General features: G+C 42.0%; 1 protein-coding gene across 2 annotated transcripts in view; it reads right to left on the bottom strand.

The window, feature by feature from the left end:
• Positions 1-6,238: 6,238 nt before the first annotated feature.
• Positions 6,239-25,834, bottom strand: part of DRP2 (dystrophin related protein 2) — a 112,923-nt gene continuing 93,327 nt past the window's right edge. For both annotated transcript variants that reach the window (XM_040322744.1, XM_040322745.1), the window contains 8 exons: positions 25,059-25,201; positions 21,117-21,182; positions 19,404-19,469; positions 15,913-16,059; positions 15,323-15,572; positions 12,147-12,246; positions 11,324-11,410; positions 6,239-7,105 (listed from right to left, as the gene is read on the bottom strand). In XM_040322744.1, the coding sequence (XP_040178678.1) occupies positions 7,089-7,105; positions 11,324-11,410; positions 12,147-12,246; positions 15,323-15,572; positions 15,913-16,059; positions 19,404-19,469; positions 21,117-21,182; positions 25,059-25,201 (876 nt within the window). In that variant the 3' untranslated portion in view covers positions 6,239-7,088. The remainder of the gene's footprint in view (positions 7,106-11,323; positions 11,411-12,146; positions 12,247-15,322; positions 15,573-15,912; positions 16,060-19,403; positions 19,470-21,116; positions 21,183-25,058; positions 25,202-25,834) is intronic.

Raw genomic sequence — 25,834 nt, forward strand, 5'->3', positions numbered from 1 at the left:
CCCGACGTGCATTGCGGCAAATGACGTCGCAAGGACATCATTTGCTTCGACGTGAACGTAAATGGCGTCCAGCGCCATTCACGAACGAGTTACGCAAACAACGCAAAATTTAAAAATCGCGAGGCGGGAACGACGTCTATACTTAACATTGGCTGGGCCTCCTAATAGCAGGAACGACGAAACCGACTTACGCAAACGACGTAAAAAACTAACGTCGGGCGCGCGTACGTTTGTGAATCAGCGTAAGTATGCAATTTGCATACTCTACGCTGAAAACTACCGGAGCGCCACCTAGCGGCCACCGTAAGAATGCAGCCTAAGATACGACGGCATAAGAGCCTTATGCCAGTCGTATCTTAGGCTACAGTCGGCGTATCGAGCTTTCTGAATACAGAAAATAGATACGCCGGCGCTACTTAGCAATTACGCTGCGTATCTATGGATATGCAGGCGTAATTGCCTGCTGAATCCACCCCATTGGGTCTAAAGTAAGGCTGGCTGAAATTTTTTTTTCTTCACTCACCGGATGGAATTTGGAATCCGTCTATAACTGGCTTAAGGTATGGCATTAAAATGGAAAAGGTTTTATTTAAAAATGTAATTAGTGACGAGGGAGGGAAATGTAAAAATATGAGGTTCAGGTTTAATTAACCAAACTGCAATGGAAGAGTACAAATCTTTGTTACACAATTACTTTTTTTATTGACCTGAACAAATGTGGAATTTTACAGAAGCAACAATTTTTTTTTTTTTTTTTTTATCATTATTATTAACTCCAACTTAAATCAGAAATGCTGTTTTTTTTTTTTTTTTTTTTCATTATTTAAAAAAAAAAAAAAAATCTTCTTTTAATATAAAATTCTTTAGAATACCTTTTTTTTTTATTTTGAGCTCCATGAAATTCTATATATAATAAGTCATTAGTAAAAAAATGTAGGCAAAAGGTAAATTACATCATATATATGCGCAGAGACAGATAAAAGTATATCACAAACCAATCCCAATAACCTGCCCCGCCTTCTATAAGAAAAACACATACTTTTACTTTTCTTTCATTTGAACTAAAACACCCCAATCTTTTGTCACTTTCAGATTCCTTTCTTTCTGCTCCCTGTATGTAAAAAAAAAAAAATCCCCCAAGATGCAAACCCTGCAAAAGAAGGGGGCATGGGACTGTTCCTGCTCAGTTTCAGGAGGTATTTTACCCCCCAAAAGTGTGCTGGGAAGATTTTACCCCCTTACTGACCAGAGGACTTTTTACAATTTGGCACTTCGTTGCTTTAACTGAAAATTGCGCGGTCGTTCGACGCTGTACACAAACAAAATTGGCGTCCTTTTTTTCCCCACAAATAGAGCTTTTTTTTTTTTTGGTGGTATTTGATCACCTCTGCGTTTTTTTTTTTTTTTAAACAAAAAAAGAGCGACAATTTTGAAAAAAAAAACAACTATTTTTTTTAAACTTTTTGCTATAATAAATATCCCCCAAATTAAAAAAAAAATTATAAAATGTCTTCATTAGTTTAGGCCAATTAATATTCTACATATTTTTGGTAAAAAAAAAAAAAAAATTGCAATAAGCGTTTATTGATTGGTTTTTACAAAAGTTATCGCGTCTACAAACTATAGGGAAGATTTATGACTTTTTTTTATTTTTTTTTACTAGTAATGGTGGTGATCTGCGCTTTTTAGCAGTATTGCGAAGGACGGATCGGACACTTTTTTGGGACTACTGACAATTATACAGCGATCAGAGCTATAAAAATGCACTGATTACTGTGTAAATGTCACCAGCAGGAAAGGAGTTAACACTAGGGGGCGATCAAGGGGTTAACTGTGTGTTCCCTCGGTGTGTTTTAACTGTGTGGGGATAGGACTGACTAGGAGGGGAAGACATTGGGCTAGATTCAGAAAGAATTTACGCCGGCGTATCTATAGATACGCCGCGTAAATTCAAATCTGCGCCGGCGTATCTTCTTTCTGTATTCAGAAAGCAAGATACTCCGAAATTAGGCTAAGATCCGACTGGCGTAAGTCTCCTACGCCGTCGTATCTTAGGGTGCATATTTACGCTGGCCGCTAGGTGGCGCTGCCGTCGATTTCAGCGTAGAATATGCAAATGAGCTGGATACGCCGATTCAGAAACGTACGTGCGCCGGCGGATTTTTTTTACGTCGTTTACGTTTAGGCTTTTTCCGGCGTAACGTTACTCCTGCTATATGAGGCGTACGCAATGTTAAGTATGGACGTCGTTCCCGCGTCGAATTTTAAAAATTTTACGTCGTTTGCGTAAGTCGTTCGCGAATAGGGCTTCGCGTAAATTACGTTCACGTCGAAAGCATTGACTATTTGCGACGTGATGAGGAGCATGCGCACTGGGATACGTTCACGGCCGGCGCGTGCACCGTTCGTGAGAAACGTCATTTACGTGGGGTCATGTTTTATTTGCATAAAACACGCCCACCAATTGACAATTTGAATTCCGCGAGCTTGCGCCGGCCGATTTACGCTACACCGCCGCAACTTCCGGAGCAAGTGCTTTGTGAATACAGCACTTGCCCGTCTAAGTTGCGGAGGCGTAGCGTAAATAGGATGTGCCACGCCCGCACAAACTTACGTCCCCCTACCTGAATCTAGCTCATATAGTTTTTCCTATTTAGTAGGAACAAACAATATGTTTTCTCTTCCCTGACAGCACAGGGATTTGTGCGTTTACACGTGCTGGCGCTCGTGCACGCAATCGCGCCCGCCGGCCACTCGCACCAGGTTCGCTGCTGTGTGCGCGCACGCTCTCTGGTGGCCCGAAAAAGAGGACGTACCCATACCGGTTAAAGCGGGGGTGTCCAAACTTTTTTCTCTTCTTTTGCCAGGTACGCATTTCTGGGAATTTTACATACATGAAAAGGTTGCTTTAAAATATACTCTGTATCGCTACTAGATAGAGATTAATAACATTGCCCCCTTTTAATTGTCAAAGTTTACTTTCAAAATAATAAATAACATTTCTCTCATATAAATATCAAACATTGGGCATGTACTTAATAAAAATCAACAAATTAAAATTTGGGTCGGTTAGATAAGCGTTACAATTAAATTTCCCTCAGCAGATCATTTTTCTGGCATACAAAAACTCCTACATACCGGATATCTGGGCGTCTGTTTTTTTTTTTACTTTATTTTTCCCCAAATTATTTTAGGTTTTGTGACAACACAACCACTTCACATTTTCTAATGTTTGAGTTTTGAGCATCCTTTTATTAAATAAAAAGTTTAGTATATCATTTTTTTGCATGTTGCTGCCCAAGAACTTTTTTTTTTTTTTTCCCCACCCCGTAAGGTCAAGTAGGGAAATTTTTTACTTTATGCACCCCACTCCTAAATAAAAAAACAAACAAAAAGAAAGCAAAAGCCATAAAATTTAAGAGCATTTCATTTAGTATGTATGTGTGTATTATATATATATATATATATATATATATATATATATATATATATATATATATATATATATATATATATATATATATATAAAATTAAAAAAATATATTATATTTTTAATTTTATTTTTACCAAAATAAAATGCTCTTAATTTTATGGCTTTTGCAGTGTTTTTTTTTTTCAGGAGTGGGGTGCATAAAATGCTTCTTTTTTTATTTATTTTTTAAGTGTACAAGTGGCTTATTTAAAATACATTTTTGTTAGGGGTGGGCACATAAACAGACCTTGCATTATGCCAAGTTCCTCCTTTTTTATTTTTTTTATTTTTTAGGAATTGACTTAAAAATAAATACATTTAGATAGGCGCAGCGTATCAGAGATACGCTACGCCGCCGTATCTTACCTGGCTTTAAGTCGAATCCAGGAAGATTTCGCGCCGTAAGTTACGGCGGCGTAGTGTATCTCTCGGCGCATAATTAAAATCGGCGGGAACGACGGCCATACTTAACATGGCAAGTCTATCTGTACGCCGCAAAATACCAGCTTTAACTATACGCCGGAAAAAGCCGACTACAGACGACGTTAGAAAATGCGACGGCCGCGCGTACGTTCGTGGATCGTCGTAAATCGCTAATTTGCATACCCGACGCCGAAAACGACGTGAGCTCCACCCAGCAGGCGCCAAAGTATTGCACCTACAATCCGAAGCCGTACGCCTGTCGGAGCGAAGCCAGAAGCCATCGTATCTTGGTTTGAGGATTCAAACTAAAGATACGACGCATGAAATTTGAAAGTACGCCGGCGTATCAGTAGATACGACGGCGTACTTCCTTTGTGGATCTGCCCCAAAAGCTTTTTATGCACCCCACTGCTGTAAAAAAAAAAAGATACAGCAAAAGTCATAAAATAAAGAACATCTTGTTTTTGTAAAAAAAAAAAGTATAATATATATAATCTCTTTTTAGGCTTTAACTAAAAATATAAGTACTTGGCATAATCGAAGGCCTGCTTTTGTGCCAACCCCCAACACAAATGGCTCCAATTATAATTTGTAAACCCCAAAAAAAACTGGGGACTCGGAAATTGAAAACTGCTGTGTTTAGCTTGCCACACGTGGATCAAAATGTGTCCGGTTCAGCAGGGACAAGCCAATTTTCGATCTATGTATGGGCAAGGTTAGTTGTACAGAAGTCGATCGACTTCCGTGCAACCATTCTGTTTGGAAATTTTGGCACGATCGGTGCTGCCTGCTTTGGAACCATGCAAAAGCAAACTTATCCTTTAAGAGGAAAAAAGATGATGACGAGGCCTTTGAAGCGGTGAGCACACAATGTATGGCCAAAGGTTGGTGAACACCTGACTTAAGAGCTTGTTGGACACTCTATTCCAAAACTATGGCCATTAATATGGAGTTGGACCCCCAGCCTTGTAACTATGACGGCCTTCACTCTTCTGGGACCCTTTTTAGTTTTTGACTAGATTTTAGAGAGCAGCTATGGGAACCTGTGTCCATTCAGCCAAAAGAACATTTGTGAGGTTTGGTACTGATGTTGGATTAGAAGACCTCACCTTGGGTGCCAAACGAAAAAGACCTGGCCTATAGTTTATCCTAAAGATGTTCAGTAGGGGTTGGAGTCAGGCCTGTGTGCAGGACACTGGAGTTCCTCCACACCAAACTGTTGGGTTTTAAAGAAGATTCGCTATGCACATCTTCTGTCCCTATGGTCCTCCGGGCAAAAAGAGCGATTGGCAGTGCTTATCTGCGGCAGCAGGGGTATGCCCGAGGCCAGCGCTGTCACTACTAATACAGGGGGGAGGGGACATGTCGGCTCAATACTGTCTGGAGGACCTATACAGGACTGGTGGACAGGAATGCTCATGGCAGAGGTAGGTATAAAAAAATAAATTGGCTCTGCAGTAGGAATTTTTGAAAAATCCAGTCCCATAAAGGGGTGGAGCTCCTAGGCAATAATAGAACAGATACAAATTTTATAGCGAATTGTTTGGCATTTAGTATCTTAATTAGAGAAAATTATGATAGATGACTCAAGAGACCAGCGGGTAATCCTTTTTTACCTCATGAGATTTAAAGCTGACCTGGAAGTGTGGATTTTCTTGCAAAGTTGCATTGTTCCAGCTTGGACCGCTGTAAACCTACGTCTGCCATACCTGGCCGATCCCTGTAGATCAGGGGTCCCCAACCCCTGGGCTGTGGACCAGTGCAGGTCTGTTGTGGTCTGGGCCATGGAGCGGTTGCCGGTCAGTTGGGGGTCTGGCCCGTGGACCGGTGCAAGTGTGTTGGGGTCTGGCCCGTGGACCGGTTGCCGCCCTGTTGGGGTCTGGGCAGTGGACCGGTTCCAGTCTGTTGGGGTCTGGGTTGTGGACCGGTGAAAATTTGCTGGGGTCTGGGCTGAGGACCGATGCAGATTTGCTGGGGTCTGGGCCGGTGTCAGTCTGTTGGGGTCTGGGTTGTGGACCAGTGCACATTTGTTGGGGTCTGGGCTGAGGACCGATGCCAGTCTGTTGGGGTCTGGGTTGTGGACCGGTGAAAATTTGCTGGGGTCTGGGCTGAGGACCGGTGCCAGTCTGTTGGGGTCTGGGTTGTGGACCAGTGCAAATTTGTTGGGGTCTGGGTTGTGGACCGGTGCAAATTTATTGGGGTCTGGGCCGCGGACCGGTGCCAGTCTGTTGGGGTCTAGGTTGTGGACCGGTGAAAATTTGCCAGGGCAAAGATGACAAACTGCGCCCCCTCCCTGGGTGGGGGAGTAGATGCGTGCAATTGGAAAGAGTTCACTAGTTGCACCAGGTGGAGATCATGACGCCACTGCCCTGCCTCTCCACCCTGTTCAATCAAAGGACATGTTGTATTCAATGAGAAAAATACAAGACGTTCTGTGGATGGCGCCCATGACAAGTCAGCGCCCCCCTGTGTTCACTATGCAGAAGGGCTCAGCAGAGATCACTGTAGTAGCATTGACTTCTACAGTGATCCTCCCCTTTCAGAGGGATCCAACAGGTATGGCATACATTGGTCCAAGCTGGTTGAAAGTAACTATGCAAAAAATAAAATAAAATCCTACAACTTCAGCTTGTATAAAGGATTGCAGATGGGATTTATCATCACAGAGTAGAAGCCTAGAGAATACGATCCGTTATTTATTACAAATTCTGTACCCATTGAGTAACAATCCCTAGTAGACTTAGTATTCATTATTATTGTTCCTTAGTAATCCTTAGTATTATGTGCTCTTCAGCGTACACTTGTTCATCGACGTCTATCGGCCTCTCAGGACTCGCAGCCGTACTTGCCCAAAAAATCTTTCCGTCTCGCCAGCAGCCGTAAAACGTTACCAATTCTTCAAAAGGGGAAATGACAAAGCTGAGACGGGTAAAACAGTTCGTAGGTCCAACTTTCCATCCAGTGATCTTCTTCTTATTCTTCCGAGCCCGTCCTGTGGATATTGTTCAACTTCCCCAGATCCAATGTGAATGGAGAGCGATCGTTTCCTTTACGTGACTTTTCAGGAACCCCCCTTTCTTTGGCTTGAATTTGTAAGAATTTTCAGCAACGCCGATCATCCTTCATCTGGTTACATTGCACACGCTGCGCTCTAGGAGATGCCTGCCGGCACAGCGGCAACGTCAGACGTCCGTCATTCGGCGGTGCCATCTGAATAAAAAAAAAAAAATAGACCAAAAAAAAATAATTAATGGGCAAAAGAGTAAGTGGGTGGCTTACTTTATAGCTAGCCAATGTTGTTGCGGCAAACAGAATTCCATCAATGGCTTTTGCACCGTCTGATAACCCCAGCGCTCCTTTTACCACCTCCATACCGGGCCAATTCTGGCACTCCTCTCCGACACGTAAAAATCATCTACTTTGCTAGAAAATCAATCAGAACCCCCAAACATTGGCCCAGATTCAAGAAGCACTTGCGCCCGCGCAACCATAGTTGCGCGGCGCAAGTGCTTACTTGCTCCGGTGTAACGAGTGCTCCTGATTCAGGAACCTCGTTACACCGAATGCAGCCTAGGATGTGATAAACATAAGCCTCCTTATGCCTTCACATCCCAGGCTGCATTCTTGCGTTGGCCGCTAGGGGGCGCGGCCTTTGTGATCGGCGTGTAGTATGCAAATTGCATACTACCACCGATTCACAAAAGTTGCGCGGGCCCTTCTCACGCAAGGTACGGAGTTTCCGTACGGCGTCTTTAGCATAAGGTTGCTCCTGCTAATAGCAGGCGCAGCCAATGCTAAAGTATAGCTGCGCCTCCCGCTCGCGATGTTCAAATTTAACGTCGTTTACGTAAGTGAACCGTGAATGGCGCTGGACGCCATTCACGTTCACTTACAAGCAAATGACGTCCTTGCGACGTCATTTGCCGCAATGCACGTCGGGAAAGTTTCCCGACGGAGCATGCGCTGTTCGCTCGGCGCGGGAGCGCGCCTAATTTAAATGATTCCCGCCCCCGGCGGGATCATTTACATTAGGCAGCCTTGCGCCCGGCTGCTTAGCATATTGCCCGCGCGATTTACGGAGCAACTGCTCCGTGAATCGCGGGCAAAGCGCAATATTTGCGTGGGCGCAGAGAAAAAAATTTGCTCTTTGCCCACGCAAATATTGCGCGATTCTACTTGAATCTGGGCCACTATATACGTTTTTTTTAGCAGACACCCTAGGGAGAAAAAAAAATGGCGGTCATTGCAACTTTTTATCTCGCATGGTATATGCGCCATAATTTTTTTAAACCCCTTTAACCACTTCAGCCCCATTTTGCTGGTCAATGACCGGCCCACTTTTTGCGATTCGGCACTGCGTCGCTTTAACTGACAATTGCGCGGTCGTGCGACGTGGCTCCCAAACAAAATTGGCGTCCTTTTTTTTCTCCACAAATAGAGCTTTCTTTTGGTGGGATTTGATCACCTCTGCGTTTTTTATTTTTTGCACTATAAACAAAAATAGAGCGACAATTTTGAAAAAAAATTATATTTTTTACTTTTTTCTATAAAAAATATCCCCCAAAAATATATATAAAAAACTTTTTTGCTCAGTTTAGGCCGATACGTATTCTTCTACCTATTTTTCGTCCAAAAAAATCGCAATAAGCGTTTATTGATTGGTTTTGCGATAAAATTATAGCGTCTACAAAATAGGGGATAGTTTTATGGCATTTTTATTAATATTTTTTTTTTTTACTAGTAATGGCAGCGATCAGCGATTTTTATCGGTACTGCGACCTTATGGCGGACACTTCGGACACTTTTGACAAATTTTTGGGACCATTGGAATTTTTATAGCGATCAGTGCTATAAAAATGCATTGATTACTGTAAAAATGACACTGGCAGGGAAGGGGTTAACACTAGGGGGCAAGGAAGGGGTTAATTATGTTCCCTAGGTGTGTTCTAACTGAAGGGGGGGTGGGACTGACTAGGGGACATGACAGATCGCTGTTCATACATTGTATGAACATGTGATCAATCATTTCTCCCCCTGACAGGACAGGGAGCTGTGTGTTTACACACAGCTCCCGGTTCTCGCTCTGCAACGAGCAGGCGCCCGGCGGTGATGGTGATCGCTGCCCCCATGAAAGATGATGTTACGCCGAGTAAATGGATACCCAACATGTCACGCTTTAAAATTGCGCACGCTCATGGAATGGCGCCAAACTTCGGTACTTAAAAATCTCCATAGGCGACGCTTTAATTTTTATTTTTTTACAGGTTACCGGTTTAGAGTAGGACAGAGGAGGTCTAGTGCTAGAATTGTTGCTCGCGCTCTAACGCATGCGGTGATGCCTAACATGTGTGGTTTGTATGGCGTTTACATATGTGGGCGGGACTTGCCTGTGTGTTCGCTTCTGAGCGCGAGCTACCGGATACATTGTACTTTCTTTTTTTATTTTTACACTTTCTTTTACATTTTTTTATCACTTTTATTCCTATTACAAGGAATGTAAACATCCCTTGTAATAGGAATCTATCGTGACAGGTCCTCTTTATGGAGAGATGCGGCGACAATAAGACCTCACATCTCTCCTCCTGGCTGAAAAGCATGAGATTGTGAAAAAAAAATTCACAGATCTCATGCTGACAGCTGCGATCGCAGCTTTGTTTACATCCGGGGCCCGGGCGTGACGTCATAACGTTGCGTCCGGGCCTCCGACGGTCATAGAGATGACTGGTGACAATCTGGTCACTGGAAATCTCTATGGTGGTCATCCGGCGGTGGCCGATTCTTTCTCCGGGTCCCCGATGGCACGGGAGAGCCTGGATAAGCACCGGATGGCGGCGGGAGGGGGTGTCCCCTCCCGTCGCTTGTAAGAACAATCAAGCGGCGGAACTGCCGCTACGATCGTTCTTATCATGCAGAGAATCGCCACCTAAAAATAATGATATCTGAATGATGCCTGTATCTGCACCCATCATTCAGCTATCCCCCCTACATATGACGGCGTGCGGTAGTGGTTAAATAATGTCTGTACACCCGGGGTGGGAAGGATCAGCGATTATGCGTCCACTGTGATTGGCTGTCACTTCTACAAAAGTCAACTTTGTCAAGTCAGCAGGGCAACCTACTATTCTACGAGTGCATGGCCAACTTAAGCCTGCTGTCCCGAGTCTGATGGCAAGCATCATTCAACCACTTGCTCCGAGCTTATCCCGGACGAGCCCCCATCCCGGACGAGCCCCCATCCTGTGACTGGAAGGTGAAAGGAAAAGCAGCGCAGTGATGATTGGCTCCTTCTGCTGCTTCTTCCTCTCACACTCCAGCCACTGCAAGAGGCTGATACCAGGTCTCCATTCAGATACTTACATTGCTTGTATTTATAAATACATTTCTCTTCCACTTAACCACTTAAGGACCGCCTCATGTACATATACGTCAGCAGAATGGCACAGGCAGGCACATCAACGTATATATACGTGCCCTGCTTGACGTGGGTCGGGGGTCCGATCGGGACCCCCCCCGGTACATGCGGCGGTCCCCGTGGCTTCAGGAGCGATCCGGGACGACGGCGCGGCTATTCGTTTATAGCCGCTCCGTCGCGATCGCTCCCCGGAGCTGAAGAACGGGGAGAGCCGTGTGTAAACACGGCTTCCCCGTGCTTCACTGTGTCGGCGCATCGATCGCGTCATCCTATTTATAGGGAAGACACGATCCATGACGTCATTCCTACAGCCACACCCCCCTACACTAGTAAACACATACACAGTGATCCCTAAATGTTACAGCGCCCCCTGTGTTTAACTCCCAAACTGCAACTGTCATTTTCACAATAAAGAATGCAATTTAAATGCATTTTTTGCTGTGAAAATGACAATTGTCCCAAAAATGTGTCAAAATTGTCCAAAGTGTCCGCCATAATGTCGCAGTCACGAAAAAAATCGCTGATCGCCGCCATTAGTAGTAAAAAAATAAAATAAAAATAAAAATGCAAAAAAACTATCCCCTATTTTGTAAACGCTATAAATTTTGCGCAAACCAACCGATAAAAGATTATTGCGATTTTTTTTTACCAAAAATAGGTAGAAGAATACGTATTGGCCTAAACTGAGGAAAAAAATTTTTTATATATGTTTTTGGGGGATATTTATTATAGCAAAAAGTAAAAAATATTGAATTTTTTTCAAAATTGTCGCTCTATTTTTGTTTATAGCGCAAAAAATAAAAACCGCAGAGGTGATCAAATACCACCAAAAGAAAGCTCTATTTGTGGGGAAAAAAAGACGCCAATTTTGTTTGGGAGCCACGTCGCACGACCGCGCAATTGTCTGTTAAAGCGACGCAGTCCCGAACTGTAAAAACCCCTTGGGTCTTTAGGCAGCATTTTGGTCCGGGGCTTAAGTGGTTAAATGAATACGATTATTTGCATCTTTAGTGTACCTGTTGTACTGGGAAGGACATTCCTTAGCTTTTCCATGATGTCTTCGAAGCATAACCCGATGTCTTTCGTTCGACTGTCCATGTCATCTGAAGAGAATTGTAGGTTATACTTTAAGCACACAGAAGAGATACAATATTACTTTTGAAAAGGATTTGCTAGTACAGTGGAACCTCGGATTACGAGCTTAAAGCGGGAGTTCACCCGAATTTTTTTTTTTTAACAATAGATTGATGCTCATTTTGTGAAGGGGAATCGGGTAGTTTTTTTAAAAATCGAAGCAGTACTTACCGTTTTAGAGAGCGATCTTCTCCGCCACTTCCGGGTATGGGCTGCGGGACTGGGCGTTCCTATTTTGATTGACAGTCTTCCGAAAGGCTTCCGACGGTCGCATCCATCGCGTCACGAGTAGCCGAAAGAAGCCGAACGTTGGTGCGGCTCTATACGGCGCCTGCGCACCGACGTACGGCTACTTTTGGAAAATCGTGACGCGATAGATGCGACCGTCGGAAGCCTGTTAATCAAATAGGAACGCCCAGTCCCGCAGCCCATACCCGGAAGCGGCGGAGAAGATCGCTCACTAAAACGGTAAGTACGGCTTCGTTTTTAAAAAAAATACCCGATTCCCCTTCACAAAATGAGACTCAATCTAATGTTAAAAATTTAGACTCTTCCTAGAGTAGTCAACTTTGCTGGCAAGTTCGGAGGTAATAATACTGCAAGTAAGCATTTAGAGTACGTGTGTTTTCACATTGTAAAGATTTCAGAGATATATCGGTTTGCATGTACAATGTATATATCAATATATAATTATCTCAAACTTACCCGCAGCTTCAGTCTCAGGCGTCCCGTTGTTCTGATAGGACTTACTCTCAGAATCCGGAGACGGGGCTGATGATAGAGGTTTGCCTTCGTCCACGCTAGGCTGGAAAGAGTATGGGAGAGAGTTACTTAGGAAGCATCTTATAGGATGGATGGTCAATATATATATATATATATATATATATATATATATATATATATATATATATATATATATATATATATATACACACACACACACAGACAGTAGAACCTTGGTTTAAGAGTAACTTGGTTTGAGAGCGTTTTGATTTGCGAGCAACTTTTTTTTTTAATTCTGACTCGGTTTGCAAGTGTTGACTCGCAAGACGAGCAAAATCAAGCCTGCAGTACCTAATTTGGCCTGAGGTACGGGGGCGCATGAGCCGAGAAAAGCCGAACATTGGCCTGCAGTACCTCATTTGGCCTGAGGTACGGGGGCGCATGAGCCGAGAAAATCCGAACATTGGCCTGCAGTACCTCATTTGGCCTGAGGTATGGGGGCGCAGGAAACAAGCCCAAATGTCCTCAAGCCTTTTCGGCCGTATTCAGCGTTCTCTGGCACCCCCCACCTCTGGCCGCATTCGGTATTGCATCCCATTGCAGTCAATGCGGAACAAATTATTTTCGTTTCCATTGACTTCAATGGGAAAACTCGCTTTGATATGCGAGTACTTTGGATTACGAGCATTCTCCTGGAACGGATTATGCTCGTAATCCGAGGTTCAACTGTATGTGTGTGTCTTTTTTCAACCTGACCATGTAACTGAGAGGACCAGTCTAGTATCTGCAAGGGAGTTTTTTTTTTCTAACTTTCCCCTGAGCTTAGCTTTAGGATATAACACTTTCCATACATCTGTACCCAGGTCCGGACTGGCCATAGGGCATACCGGGCATATGCCCGGTGGGCCGCGGCACCCGGGCCAGGTTGCGGCCCTCGAACGGCCCTCGGCTAGCCGCATTTCACATCTCCCCAGGGGTGTACCAAGGGGTTGCAGGCTGAGAGGGGACGCCCAGTTTACCTGATAGCAGAGATCCCCCACCCCCCGCCACCAACACAGCGCCAGAGAGAGAGAGATGAGCAGGGCGATTTCTCCCCTCCCCTTGCTGCCCACAGGACCAGTTAGAGGAGAGGAGCTGCTTCTACTCATCCCCCTCCTCTCGTCCTCTCCTCATGTGTCTGCCCCGCCCACTCTCCCGACAGACCCTGTTCTGCTGCCTAAAGGGATGTGGGTGGGAATATTCAAGATAATGCCAAACAGAAAGGAAAGATGGAGGAGTCTGATATCCATCCATCCAGTCAGTCCCTCCTGCCTCTGAGTGAGTACTGTACACTGATGTAAGGGTGCCCTTCATTCCCTTCTCTCTCTCTCGCTCTTCACCTTTCTTTCTTTCTCTCTCCCTATTATCTATCTCTATCTATCTATCTTTATCTATCTTCCTTCCTTTCTATCTATATCTATCTTCCTTCCTTCTTTCTATCTTTATCTATCTTTCTTTCTTTATCTATCTTCCTTTCTATATATATATCTATCTACCTATCTATCTATATCTATCTTCCTTCCTTCTTTCTATCTTTATCTATCTTTCTTTCTTTATCTATCTTCCTTTCTATATATATATCTATCTACCTATCTATCTATATCTATCTTCCTTCCTCCCCTTCTTTCTTTCTATCTTTATCTATCTTTCTTTCTTTATCTATCTTCCTTCCTTTCTATCTATCTTTTTCTCTGTCTCTCTCTCTCCCCATCTTTATTTCTTTCTCTCTCCCTATTATCTATCTTCCTTCCTTTCTATCTATATCTATCTATCTATCTATCTTCCTTCCCTCCCTCCTTTCTATCTTCATTTATCGTTCTTTCTTTATCTATCTTCCTTCCTTCCTTTCTATGTATCTATCTATATCTATCTATCTTTATCTACCTATCTATCTATATCTATCTTCCTTCCTTCCCTTCTTTCTATCTTTATCTATCTTTCTTTCTTTATCTATCTTCCTTCCTATCTATCTTTCTTTCTCTCTCCACCTTTATTTCTTTCTCTCTCCCTATTTATTTATTTATCTATCTATCTATCTATCTATCTATCTATCTATCTATCTATCTATCTATCTATCTATCTATCTATCTTCCTTCCTATCTATCTTCCTTCCTTTCTATCTATATCTATCTATCCATCTTCCTTCCTTCCCTTCTTTCTTTCTATCTTTATCTATCCATCTTTATCTACCTATCTATATCTATCTTCCTTCCTCCCCTTCTTTCTTTCTATCTTTATCTATCTTTCTTTCTTTATCTATCTTCCTTTCTTTCTATCTATCTTTCTTTCTCTCTCTCTCTTCACCTTTATTTCTTTCTCTCTCCCTATTATCTATCGATCTATCTATCTTTATCTATCTTCCTTCCTTTCTATCTATATCTATCTTCCTTCCTTCCCTTCTTTCTTTCTATCTTTATCTATCTTTCTTCCTTCCTTTCTATATATCTATCTATATCTATCTTTATCTACCTATCTATCTTTATCTATCTTCCTTCCTTTCTATCTATATCTATCTATCTTCCTTCCTTCCCTTCTTTCTTTCTATCTTTATCTATCTTTCTTTATCTATCTTCCTTCCTATCTATCTTTCTTTCTCTTTCTCTCTCCACCTTTATTTCTATCTATCTATCTATCTATCTATCTATCTATATCTATCTATCTATCTATCTATCTATCTATCTATCTATCTATCTATCTATCTATCTATCTATCTATCTATCTATCTATCTATCTATCTATCTATCTATCTATATCTATCTATCTATCTATCTATCTATCCATCTTCCTTCCTTCCCTTCTTTCTTTCTATCTTTATCTATCTTTCTTTCTTTATCTATCTTCCTTCCTTTCTATCTATCTATCTTTCTCTCTCTCTCTCTCTCTCTCTCTCTCTCTCTATCTTTCAATCTTCCTTCCCTTCTTTCTATCTTTATATTTCTTCCTCTATCTATCTATCTATCTCTTTGTCTATCTATATTTCTTTATCTCACCCCACATCCCATCACTATCTCACCCCACATCCCATCACTAACCCCCGCCGCGCCGCACCCCCCGTCCCCGGGCTGCTCAGTCTAAAATGCCTGGGCTTATTTCTTGTCCCAGTCCGGGCCTGTCTGTACCTGTAGAAGTAATTCCCTGAGACGATGAAGCTGGGACTCCAGTTGCTTGTTGTGATCTTCCAGTATCTGCATACGAGTCTCAAGGCGGCTTTTGTGATGGCGTAAAATTCGGGCCTCGCTTAACAATTCCTCGCTCTGTACATCGCCACTGCCGCTGCCTCCCGAATCCGGCGATACCTCGCCCAGGAGTGCTTGCTCTCCAGCCTCCGCATGCCGCCATTTCAGTCTTTTCAGCTCTCCCTGCAGAATTCTGCATAGAAGAAACAATTGCTTACAAAATATCTGGTACCCGCCAGTTATCGAGGACAGAACATAGTCACATTTGTACTTATTTGTTGAGCAGCACTCTGATTGGACTAGGCATCTTTGACGTGGACATTGCTGTACATTTCCTTGTACCACTTGATATAGGGGGTTGGGTGAGTGCCAGATTTTTTTGGTGTTCGCACCCCTTAGGAGAGCTGATACTAGAGAAGAAAGTGAGGGCGCCCACGTCATATCGGTATCCCACCACGAGAGGTTTTTGATGAAGAATCGCAAAAGTTGAATGTACCAACGCCCTAAAGATAGGACTGGTGTGATTGGGGTACCTGTTTTCATGCTCCAGTTGGGCGATGACCTTTTCCAGCTCACCCTCTTCTTCCTTCGGATCCTTTGACCCTGAACACTGTGAAGTACTGCATGGGTCTCGGTCTGTGATTGGACTGGAATGGCGTAGTATATACTGGTCTTCATCACTGGAAGAAACAAAAAAATAGGACATCTTTTATTTATGGCCAATAATGGGCATCTCCGATCCAGTAGGTTCTACTATATGGTCAAAGTATGTAGACATCATTTAAAACTATTGGCCCGGATTCACAAAGGACTTACGACGGCGTAACTCCACGTACGCGGGGTCACGATTGATTAGCATACAACATGCCCCCTACCAGCCTACTTTGAATTACGCTCGCTTACGCCGGCCCATTTACGCTACGCTGCCGCAACTTAGGACGCAAGTGCTTTGTGAATACAGCACTTGCCTGACTAAGTTGCGGAGGTGTAGCGTAAATAGGATACGCTACGCCCGCTGAAATATACGCTCTCCTACGCGAATCCGGGCCATTGAGTTTAGATGCTTCCTTTGAAAGGTCCAATTAATACTACAACTACAGCATATTTTAGGCAATAGTTGGCTTCCAACAAACCGATTCCTCCATCCGATGTACAGACCTCCACTGAGGTGTTTCACTCAGTCAGGAGCTTACAGGGTCACACCTTTATGAGTAAGCTCCAGACGGAGTGCAAGATGTTGGATCCATTAGGTTCTACTATGTGGTCAAAGTATGTAGACCTCCTTTGAAACTGTTGAGTTTAGATGCTTCCTTTGAAAGGCAATAGTTGGCTTCCAACAAACAGATTCCTCCATCCGATGTACAGACCTCCACTGACGTGTTTCACTCAGTCAGGAGCTTACAGGGTCACCCTACGAGTAAGCTCCAGACATAGTGAAACACGTTAGATCCATTAGGTTCTACTATGTGGTCAAAGTATGTAGACCTACTTTGAAACTTTTAGGTAGATTCAGAAAGAATTAGGCCGGCTTATCGGTAGATAAGCCGACCTAACTCAAAATCTACGCCGACTTATGTTTAAGTGTATGCTCAAACAGAGATACGCTTAAACTTATCTAAGATACAACGGCTTGCGCCGTCCTATCTTAGGTTGCAATATTGAGGCTGGCCGCTAGGTGGCGCTTCCATTGTGGTCAGCGTAGAATATGTAAATTAGTAAATACGCCTATTCACGAACGTACGCCCGGCCGCCGCAGTACATTTACGCCGTTTCCGTAAGGCATTATCAGGCCAAAAGTTATTCCATCTAATAGATGGAATAGTAATGTTAAAGTATGGCCGCCGTTCCCGCTTCGAAATTCGAAATTTCTACGTCGTTTGCGCAAGTCGTCCGTGAATAGGGATTTACGTTGTTTAGGTCCACGTCGAAATCAATAGGCCCGTGCGGCGTACTTAGCCGCAATGCACACTGGGAAATGTAGGCGCGCGGCGCATGCGCAGTTGAAAAGAAACGTCAATCACGTCGGGTCAAGCCTCATTACCATTAAACACGCCCCCTCAAACACATTTGAATTAGGCGCCCTTACGCCCGCACGCTTTAGGCTACGCCGCCGTAACTTAGCAGGCAAGTACTTTGAGAATCAAGTACTTGCCTCGCTAACTTACGGCGGCGTAGCCTAAACACGCTAAGCTACGCCGCCGCAAGTTTACACCATTCTCTCTGAATCTACCTATTTGAGTTTAGATCCTTCCTTTGAAAGGTCCAATTAATACTACAGCATATTTTAGGCAATAGTTGGCTTCCAACCATCCAATATATAGATTACTCCATCTGGTGTACAGACATCCGGTGTACAGACCTCCGTTGACGCGTTTCACTCAGGAGCTTACAGGGTCACACCCTATGAGTAAGCTCCAGATGGAGTGAAACACGTTAGGTCCATTAGGTTCTACTATATGGTCAAAGTATGTAGACCTCCTTTGAAATTGTTGAGTTTAGATGATTCTTTTGAAAGGTCCAATTAATACTACTGCATACTTTAGGCAATAGTTGGCTTCCAATCATCCAACAAGCAGACTACATTATCTGATGTACAGACCTCCACTGACATGTTTCACTCAGTCAGGATCTTACAGGGTCACACCCTATGAGTAAGCTCCAGATGGAGTGAAACATGTTATATCCATTAGGTTCTACAATGTGGTCAAAGTATGTAGACGACCTCCTTTGAAACTGTTGAGTTTAGATGCTTCCCTTGAAAGGCAATAGTTGGCTTCCAACAAACAGATTACTCCATCCGATTTACGGACCTCCACTGATGTGTTTCCCTCAGTCAGCAGCTTACAGGGTCACCCTATGAGTAAGCCCCTGACCCAGTGAAACATGTTAGATCCATTAGGTTCTACTATGTAGTCAAAGTATGTAGACCTCCTTTGAGACTGTTGAGTTTAGATGCTTCCTTTGAAAAGTCCAAGTCACCCTATGAGTAAGCCCCTGACCGAGTGAAACACGTTAGAGGGGTTGTACATCGGATGGAGTAATCTGTTTGTTGGATAATTCAATAAATTGTTTGAAGGCTTTTAATTCAGTGAGCAGTTCCGCTTTCCACCGTTGGAGCCAATGTATCGTTCTGTTGTTCCCTTTTTACCTTATGATATTTTTTTAGGATTAATAAACTTTGGGGCAGATTCACAGAGCGAGTACGCCGGAGTATCTACTGATACACCGGCGTACTTTCAAATTTCCCGCGTCATATCTTTAGTTTGAATCCTCAAACCAAGATACGACGGCATTTGGGTTCGATCCGACAGGCGTACGGCTTCGTACGCCTTCGGATCTTAGATGCAATACTTCGGCGCCCGCTGGGTGGAGTTCGCGTCGTTTTCAGCGTCGGGTATGCAAATTAGCTTTTTCCGACGATCCACGAACGTACGCGCGGCCGTCGCATTCTCTTACGTCGTCTCTAGTCGGCTTTTCCCGGCGTATAGTTAAAGCTGCTATTTTGCGGCGTATAGATAGACTTGCCATGTTAAAGTATGGCCGTCGTTCCCGCGTAGAAATTAGAATTTTGCGTAAGTCGACCGTGAATAGGGATGGACGTAAGTCACGTAGAAGTTCTAAAAATGACGTAGTTGCGACGTCATTTCGCGCAAAGCGCTGCGGGAAATTTCGAAACGGAGCATGCGCAGTTCAATCGGCGCGGGGACGTGCTTCATTTAAATGAATCACGCCCCCTACCCACCCAATCTGAAATACGCGCCGAGAGATACACTACGCCGCCGTAACTTACGGTGCAAAATCTTCCTGGATTAGACTTAGAGCCAGGCAAGATACGGCGGCGTAGCGTATCTCTGATACGCTGCGCCTGGGCATTTGTACGTGAATCTGCCCCTTAATTTCTTTTTTTACACAACTTCTTTTTTTTTCAATCAGGATCCATTCATACAAAAGATTGTGATGAAAATGTGAAATATTTCATGTCAAGGAGATACAAATAAAATAGCTAAAAAAGGGATAAACTCACAGGCTGTCATCAGGGGAAAGACTATCGGTAAAGAAGGAGCCGCTCTGATTTTCCATTTCTGCAAGTCTGGAAAGAACGAAAAAAGGGTTATGGCACCGAAACCCAAAACATGCTCCGTTCTTGGTGGGGTAGTGGAATGCCTCATCCATTTATGGTTGCCCCATGCTGTGTGTATACATATGCTGGTATTGGGGGGGGGGGTGTAAATGTGAAAGGGGGCAGAGGACACTACTTAGGGGGAAGGAGGCAGAGGACACTTCAGTGGAAGGGGTTATATGAAGGGGACAGAGGAGACTGCCTTTTGGGAGGGGGGGCAGACACTACTGTGGGGGGGGGGGGTGGTGATATGAAGGGGGGCAAAGGACATTACTGTGGGGGTGATGTGAAGGGGGACAGAGGACACTACTGTGGGGGGGGGGGGTGATGTGAAGGGGAGAAGAGTACACTGCTGTGGGTGAAGGGGGGCAAAGGACATTACTGTGGGGGGGAGGGGGTGATATGAAGGGGAGAAGAGTACACTGCTGTGGGAGAGGGGGGTGATGTGAAGGGGGGCAAAGGACATTACTGTGGGGGGTGATGTAAAGGGGGCAGAAGACACTACTGTGGGGTGGGGGGTGATGTGAAGGGGGGCAAAAGACACTACTGTGGGGGGGGGGGGGCTGATGTGAAGGGGGCAGAGGACACTACTGTAGGGGGATGGAGGCAGAGGACACTTCAGTGGAAGGGGTGATATGAAGGGGACAGAGGAGACTGCCTTTTGGGAGGGGGGGTACAGGATGTGAGGAGAGAGGGCAGAAAACACTGCTGCGTAGGGGGGGGGGGTGAAGGGAGGCAGAGGACACTACTGTGGAGGGGGGCGATGTGAAGAGGGGCAGAGGACATTACTGTGGGGGCGATGTGAAGAGGGGCAGAGGACATTACAGTGGGGGGGGGGGTGATATGAAGGGGGGCAAAGGACATTACTGTGGGTGTGATGTGAAGGAGGACAGAGGACACTACTGTGGGGGGGGGGGGTGATGTGAAGGGGGGCAAAGGACATTACTGTGGGGGTGATGTTAAGGGGAGCAGAGGTCACTACTGTGGGGGGGGTGATGTGAAGGGGGGCAAAGGACACTACTGTGGGGGGGGATGATGTGAAGGGGGCAGAGGACACTACTGTGGGGGTGATGTGAAGAAGGGGAAGAGGACACTACTATGGGGGGGTAATGTGAAGGGGGGGGCAAAGAACATTACTGTGGGGGTGATGTGAAGGGGGCAGAAGACACTACTGTGGGGTGGGGGGGGTGATGTGAAGGAGGGCAAAGGACACTACTGTGGGGTGTGGGTGATGTGAAAGGGGGCAAAGGACATTACTGTGGGGGTGATGTGAAGGGGGGCAGAGGACATTACTATGGTGGTGTGAAGGGGGCAGAGGGCACTAATGTGTGGGGTGTTGTGAATGGGGGCAGAGGAAACTACTGCAGGGGGTGCTGTAAGGGGGGCAGAGGACACTACTGTGGGGGGAATGAGAAAGGAAGCTTCTGATCATGTGACCTCTGTGACAACCAATCACAGCAGTCAGGTGGTCAGGATGCTGACCTCCGTCTCGTGGCATTCAGAGCCTTATAAAGCACCACTAGGTGGCAGTAAGGCATTAATGAGACCCTGTCACCAACCGAAAAATTGCAGAATAAGCATTTAATAAAAAGCATTGTCTGAGTAATCGATACCAACCTGCTAGCAAAGTGCTCTATCCTGGAGTGTGTGTCAGCGTGGGGGAGCATCGGGGAGGACAAGGACCTGTCACAAATTAATAATGGAAAAAGTAAATTACATGATAAACATTTATAAACAAACGTTTGCTTCTTCCATATCAGACACCAACCCTGGAGCTCTTCACTTTATCGTGGGTGAAAAACCCAGGCCATACGTAGCTCCCAACTGTCCCGGATTTCGAGGGACTGTCCCTCATTCGGGAACAAGGTCCCTCTTTACTGTCCCGGATTTCGAGGGACTGTCCCTCATTCGGGAACAAGCTCCCTCTTTACTGTCCCGGATTGCATATTTTTAGCATTAGTGTTACTGGTCCTCACAAAGTGTCAGATTTCCCGCCACAACATCGCAGTCCCCCAATTAGTTGCCGATCGCCGCCATTACTAGTATAAAATTAAATAAAGATTCCAGTATATATCCCATGGTTTGTAGACGCTATGGGCCAGATTCACAGAAGAAGTACACCGGAGGATCTGCTGATACTCCGGCGTACTTTCAAATTTGCCGCGTCGTATCTTAATTTGTAATTCACAAACAAGATACGACGGCATTTGGCTTCGATCCGACAGGTATACGGCTTCTTACGCCTTCGAATCTTAGGATGCAATACTTCGGCGGCCGCTGGGTGGAGATCGCAATGTTTTCCGCGTCGGGTATGCTAATTAGCTGTTTACGGCGATGCACGAAGGTACGCGCGTTCGTCGCATTCTCTTACGTCGTCGATAGTCGGCTTTTCGCGTCGCAAAGTTACTGCTGCTATTTAGGTGGTGTAACAATAGACAGCCCATGTTAAAGTATGGCCGTCGTTCCCGCGTTGAATTTCAATTTTTTTTTTTTTTGCGTAAGACGTCCGGGAATTCGAAAGGAAGTAACGCACGTCGCCGTTCAAAAAACACCGCGGGGCGCCGTAATTTTGCGCAAAGCACGGCGGGAAATTTCCTAACGGAGCATGCGCAGAACGTTCGGCGCGGGAACGCGCCTAATTTAAATGGTACACGCCCCATTTGAATTAGGCGGGCTTGCGCCGGATGGCTTTAGGCTACGCCGCCGCAAGTTTACAAGCAAGTGCTTTGTGAATCAAGCACTTACGACGAAAACTTGCGGTGGAGTAACGTAAAGGGGATGCGTTACGCCGCCGTAATTGTTCGTGAGTCTGGCCCTATAACCTTTGCTCAAGCCAAACAAAATGCGCTTATTGGGATTTTTTTTTATTTTTACCAAAAATATGTAGCAGAATACACTTTGGCCTACATTTATGAAGAAAGTATTTTTTTTTTTTTTATTGAATTTGTTTTATGGCAGAAAAGTCAAAAATATAATTTTTTACTTTTCTGCCATAAAACAACTTAAAAAAATAAATAAAAATTAAATATATATTCCAATAATATATCCCATAGTTTGTAGATGCTATAACCTTTGCTCAAGCCAATCAATGTTTTATTATTATTGAATTTGTTTTATGGCAGAAAAGTAAAAAGTTATCATTTTAAAATGTTCTGCTATAAAACATATTCAAGAAAAAAATTATGTAATATATATATTCCAGTATATATCGCATAGTTTGTAGACGCCATAACCTTTGCTCAAGCCAAAATATGTATGTATGAAGAAAGTCGATTTGTTTTTTATTGAATTTGTTTTATGGCAGAAAAGTAAAAAATAGATTTTTTTTTACTTTCCTGCCATAAAACAAATTCAATAAAAAAAAATATATATATATTCTATTTTATATCCTAGAGTTTGTAGACGCTATAACCTTTGCTCAAGCCAATCGATATACACTTATTGGGATTTTTTTTTTCCTTTTTTTTTTACCAAAAATATGTAGCAGAATACGCTTTGGCCTAAATTTATGAAGAATTTTTTTTTTTTATTATTGAATTTGTTTTATGGCAGAAAAGTAAGAAATATATATTTTATTACTTTTCTGCCAAATTTAATGAAAAAAAAAAAAAAAGATATATATATATATATATATATATATATATATATATATTCCAGTATATATCCCATAGTTTTTAGATGCTATAACCTTTGCTCAAGCCAATACATTTTTTATTATTATTGAATTTGTTTTATGGCAGAAAAGTAAGAAATATATATTTTATTACTTTTCTGCCAAATTTAATGAAAAAAAAAAAAGATAGATATATATATATATATATATATATATATATATATATATATATATATATATATATATATATATATATATATATATATATATATATTCCAGTATATATCCCATAGTTTTTAGATGCTATAACCTTTGCTCAAGCCAATACATTTTTTATTATTATTGAATTTGTTTTATGGCAGAAAAGTAAGAAATATATATTTTATTACTTTTCTGCCAAATTTAATGAAAAAAAAAAAGATATATATATATATATATATATATATATATATATATATATATATATATATATATATATATTCCAGTATATATCCCATAGTTTTTAGATGCTATAACCTTTGCTCAAGCCAATACATTTTTTATTATTATTGAATTTGTTTTATGGCAGAAAAGTAAAAAATATATATTTTTTTACTTTTCTGCAATAAAACTAATTTAATTAAAAGAAGAAAATATATATATATATATATATATATATATATATATATATATATATATATATATTTATATATATATATTCCAGTATATTCAAGAAAAAAATTATGTAATATATATATTCCAGTATATATCCCATAGTTTGTAGACGCTATAACTTTTGCTCAAGCCAATCAAAATACGCTTACTGGGATTTTTTTTTTTTCACCAAAAATATGTAGCACAATACACTTTGACCTACATTTATGAAGAAAGTCGATTTTTTTATTATTATTATTATTATTGAATTTGTTTTATAGCAGAAAAGTAAAACTTTTTTTTTTTTTTTTTACTTTTCTGTCATAAAACATATTCAATAAAAAAATTAAATATATATTTCAGTATATATCCCAGAGTTTGTAGACCTTTGCTCAAGCCAATCAATATACGCTTATTGGAATTTTATTTTTATTTTTTTTACCAAAAATATGTAGCACAATACACTTTGGCCTAAATTTATGAAGAAAGTCGATTTTTTTTATAAATTTTTTTTATTATTGAATTTGTTTTATGGCAGAAATGTAAAATAAAAATATTTTTTTTTTTCCAAATGAAAAAACCCCAGTGGTGATCAAATATAGAATAATACACATCTATTATCTATTAAAAGGGAGGTGTGATGATAGGGGTTATTCTGCCTCTTAGGGCACGGAGTGATCCCATTAGGGGTGTCGGGGGGGGTGGAGTTTACCCTAGGCATCTATCCTCCTTATAGATCTAAACAAACAATCTATTATATTTATTAAAATTTCATGGGTCTGGATTGGATTATACGGATTATAGTATCTCTGGAGGTTGGGGAGGACAATTGGGTTGGATTTTGTTTTCTTCAATATATTTATTCTTTTTTGTTATTCACAATTTCTTTTACGTTTCAACGGTACTTTGTTTCAATGTGGAATGGAAGGGCAGGAAATGAACTAAATGTACTAAATGTTGTTTTTGACTGTATGCCACACTGTAATAATTTTCATTGATGTTCATTACATTGTAGTGATTTTTTTTTCCTGAAAAAAAACTTAAACTTGAATGACAAAAAAAAGAATAATACACACAAAAACACATGCTAGGCACACATTAACCCTTTGATTGCTGTAGATGTTTAACCCCTTCCCAGCCAATCAAAGGGTTAAATGTGTGCCTTATACGTGTGTGTGTATTATACTATATTTGATCACCACTGGGTTTTTTTTTATATATCTTTTTTACTTTTCTGCCATAAAACAAATTCAATAAAAAATATAATATATATATATAAAATAAAACAAAACAATATCTTCAATGTTCCTTACGTGTCGGTGTCAATAACTTCAGCCTCGAGCATGGACTGCACAGGAAGGTAGCCTCTCAGCGGATGGCGACTAAAATACTGACGCGTCCTAAATTTATTTTTGAGAGTGGTAGCAAAATCCCTCATTTTCTCTCCCGAGGTTGTCTGCAAAAAAAAAAAAAAAAAAGAGGATATGCCGTTATAGAAACAAATGGAAAGATATCATAGTGAAAATAAGAGCTAAACTTCACAGTGGGGATTTTTTTTTTTTTGGCTTTTTTTTTTATTGCTTTTGAAGAATTTTCTGCCTTTGCACCTTTTACAGACATTATTAAGTCAGCTGTATAAAATCAGGAAAATATTTTTCTTCCAACTTGCATCCCTATTGCAGGTTCAAGGGGTATAACAATAAATAGCAATAAATCATAAATATAGTAAAATTACATTATAACATTACATAAAACCACGCGATTTAACCCCCCTAATTTTGCTTAGTTATTGATATGATTTTGTTTTATATTTATTTTAAATTGTTTTAATAAACCTTTTTATTTATTTTGTATTTTTTTAATAGAAGACTTTTATAGCTTTGTAAAATGAGACTGCTAATTATTATACTGGAATATATATTCAATATTATTTATAGAATTTGTTTTATGGCTTAAAAAGTAAAAAGTACTTTTCTGCCATAAAACAAATTCAATTAAAAAAAACCGACTTTCTTCACAAATTTAGGCCAAAGTGTATGTGAACAATTTCTAGATTGTAAGATCTAACGAGCAGGGCCCTATGATCCCT

This window comes from Rana temporaria, chromosome 9 (genome assembly GCF_905171775.1).
Source record: "Rana temporaria chromosome 9, aRanTem1.1, whole genome shotgun sequence".
Taxonomy (NCBI): Eukaryota; Metazoa; Chordata; class Amphibia; order Anura; family Ranidae; genus Rana; species Rana temporaria.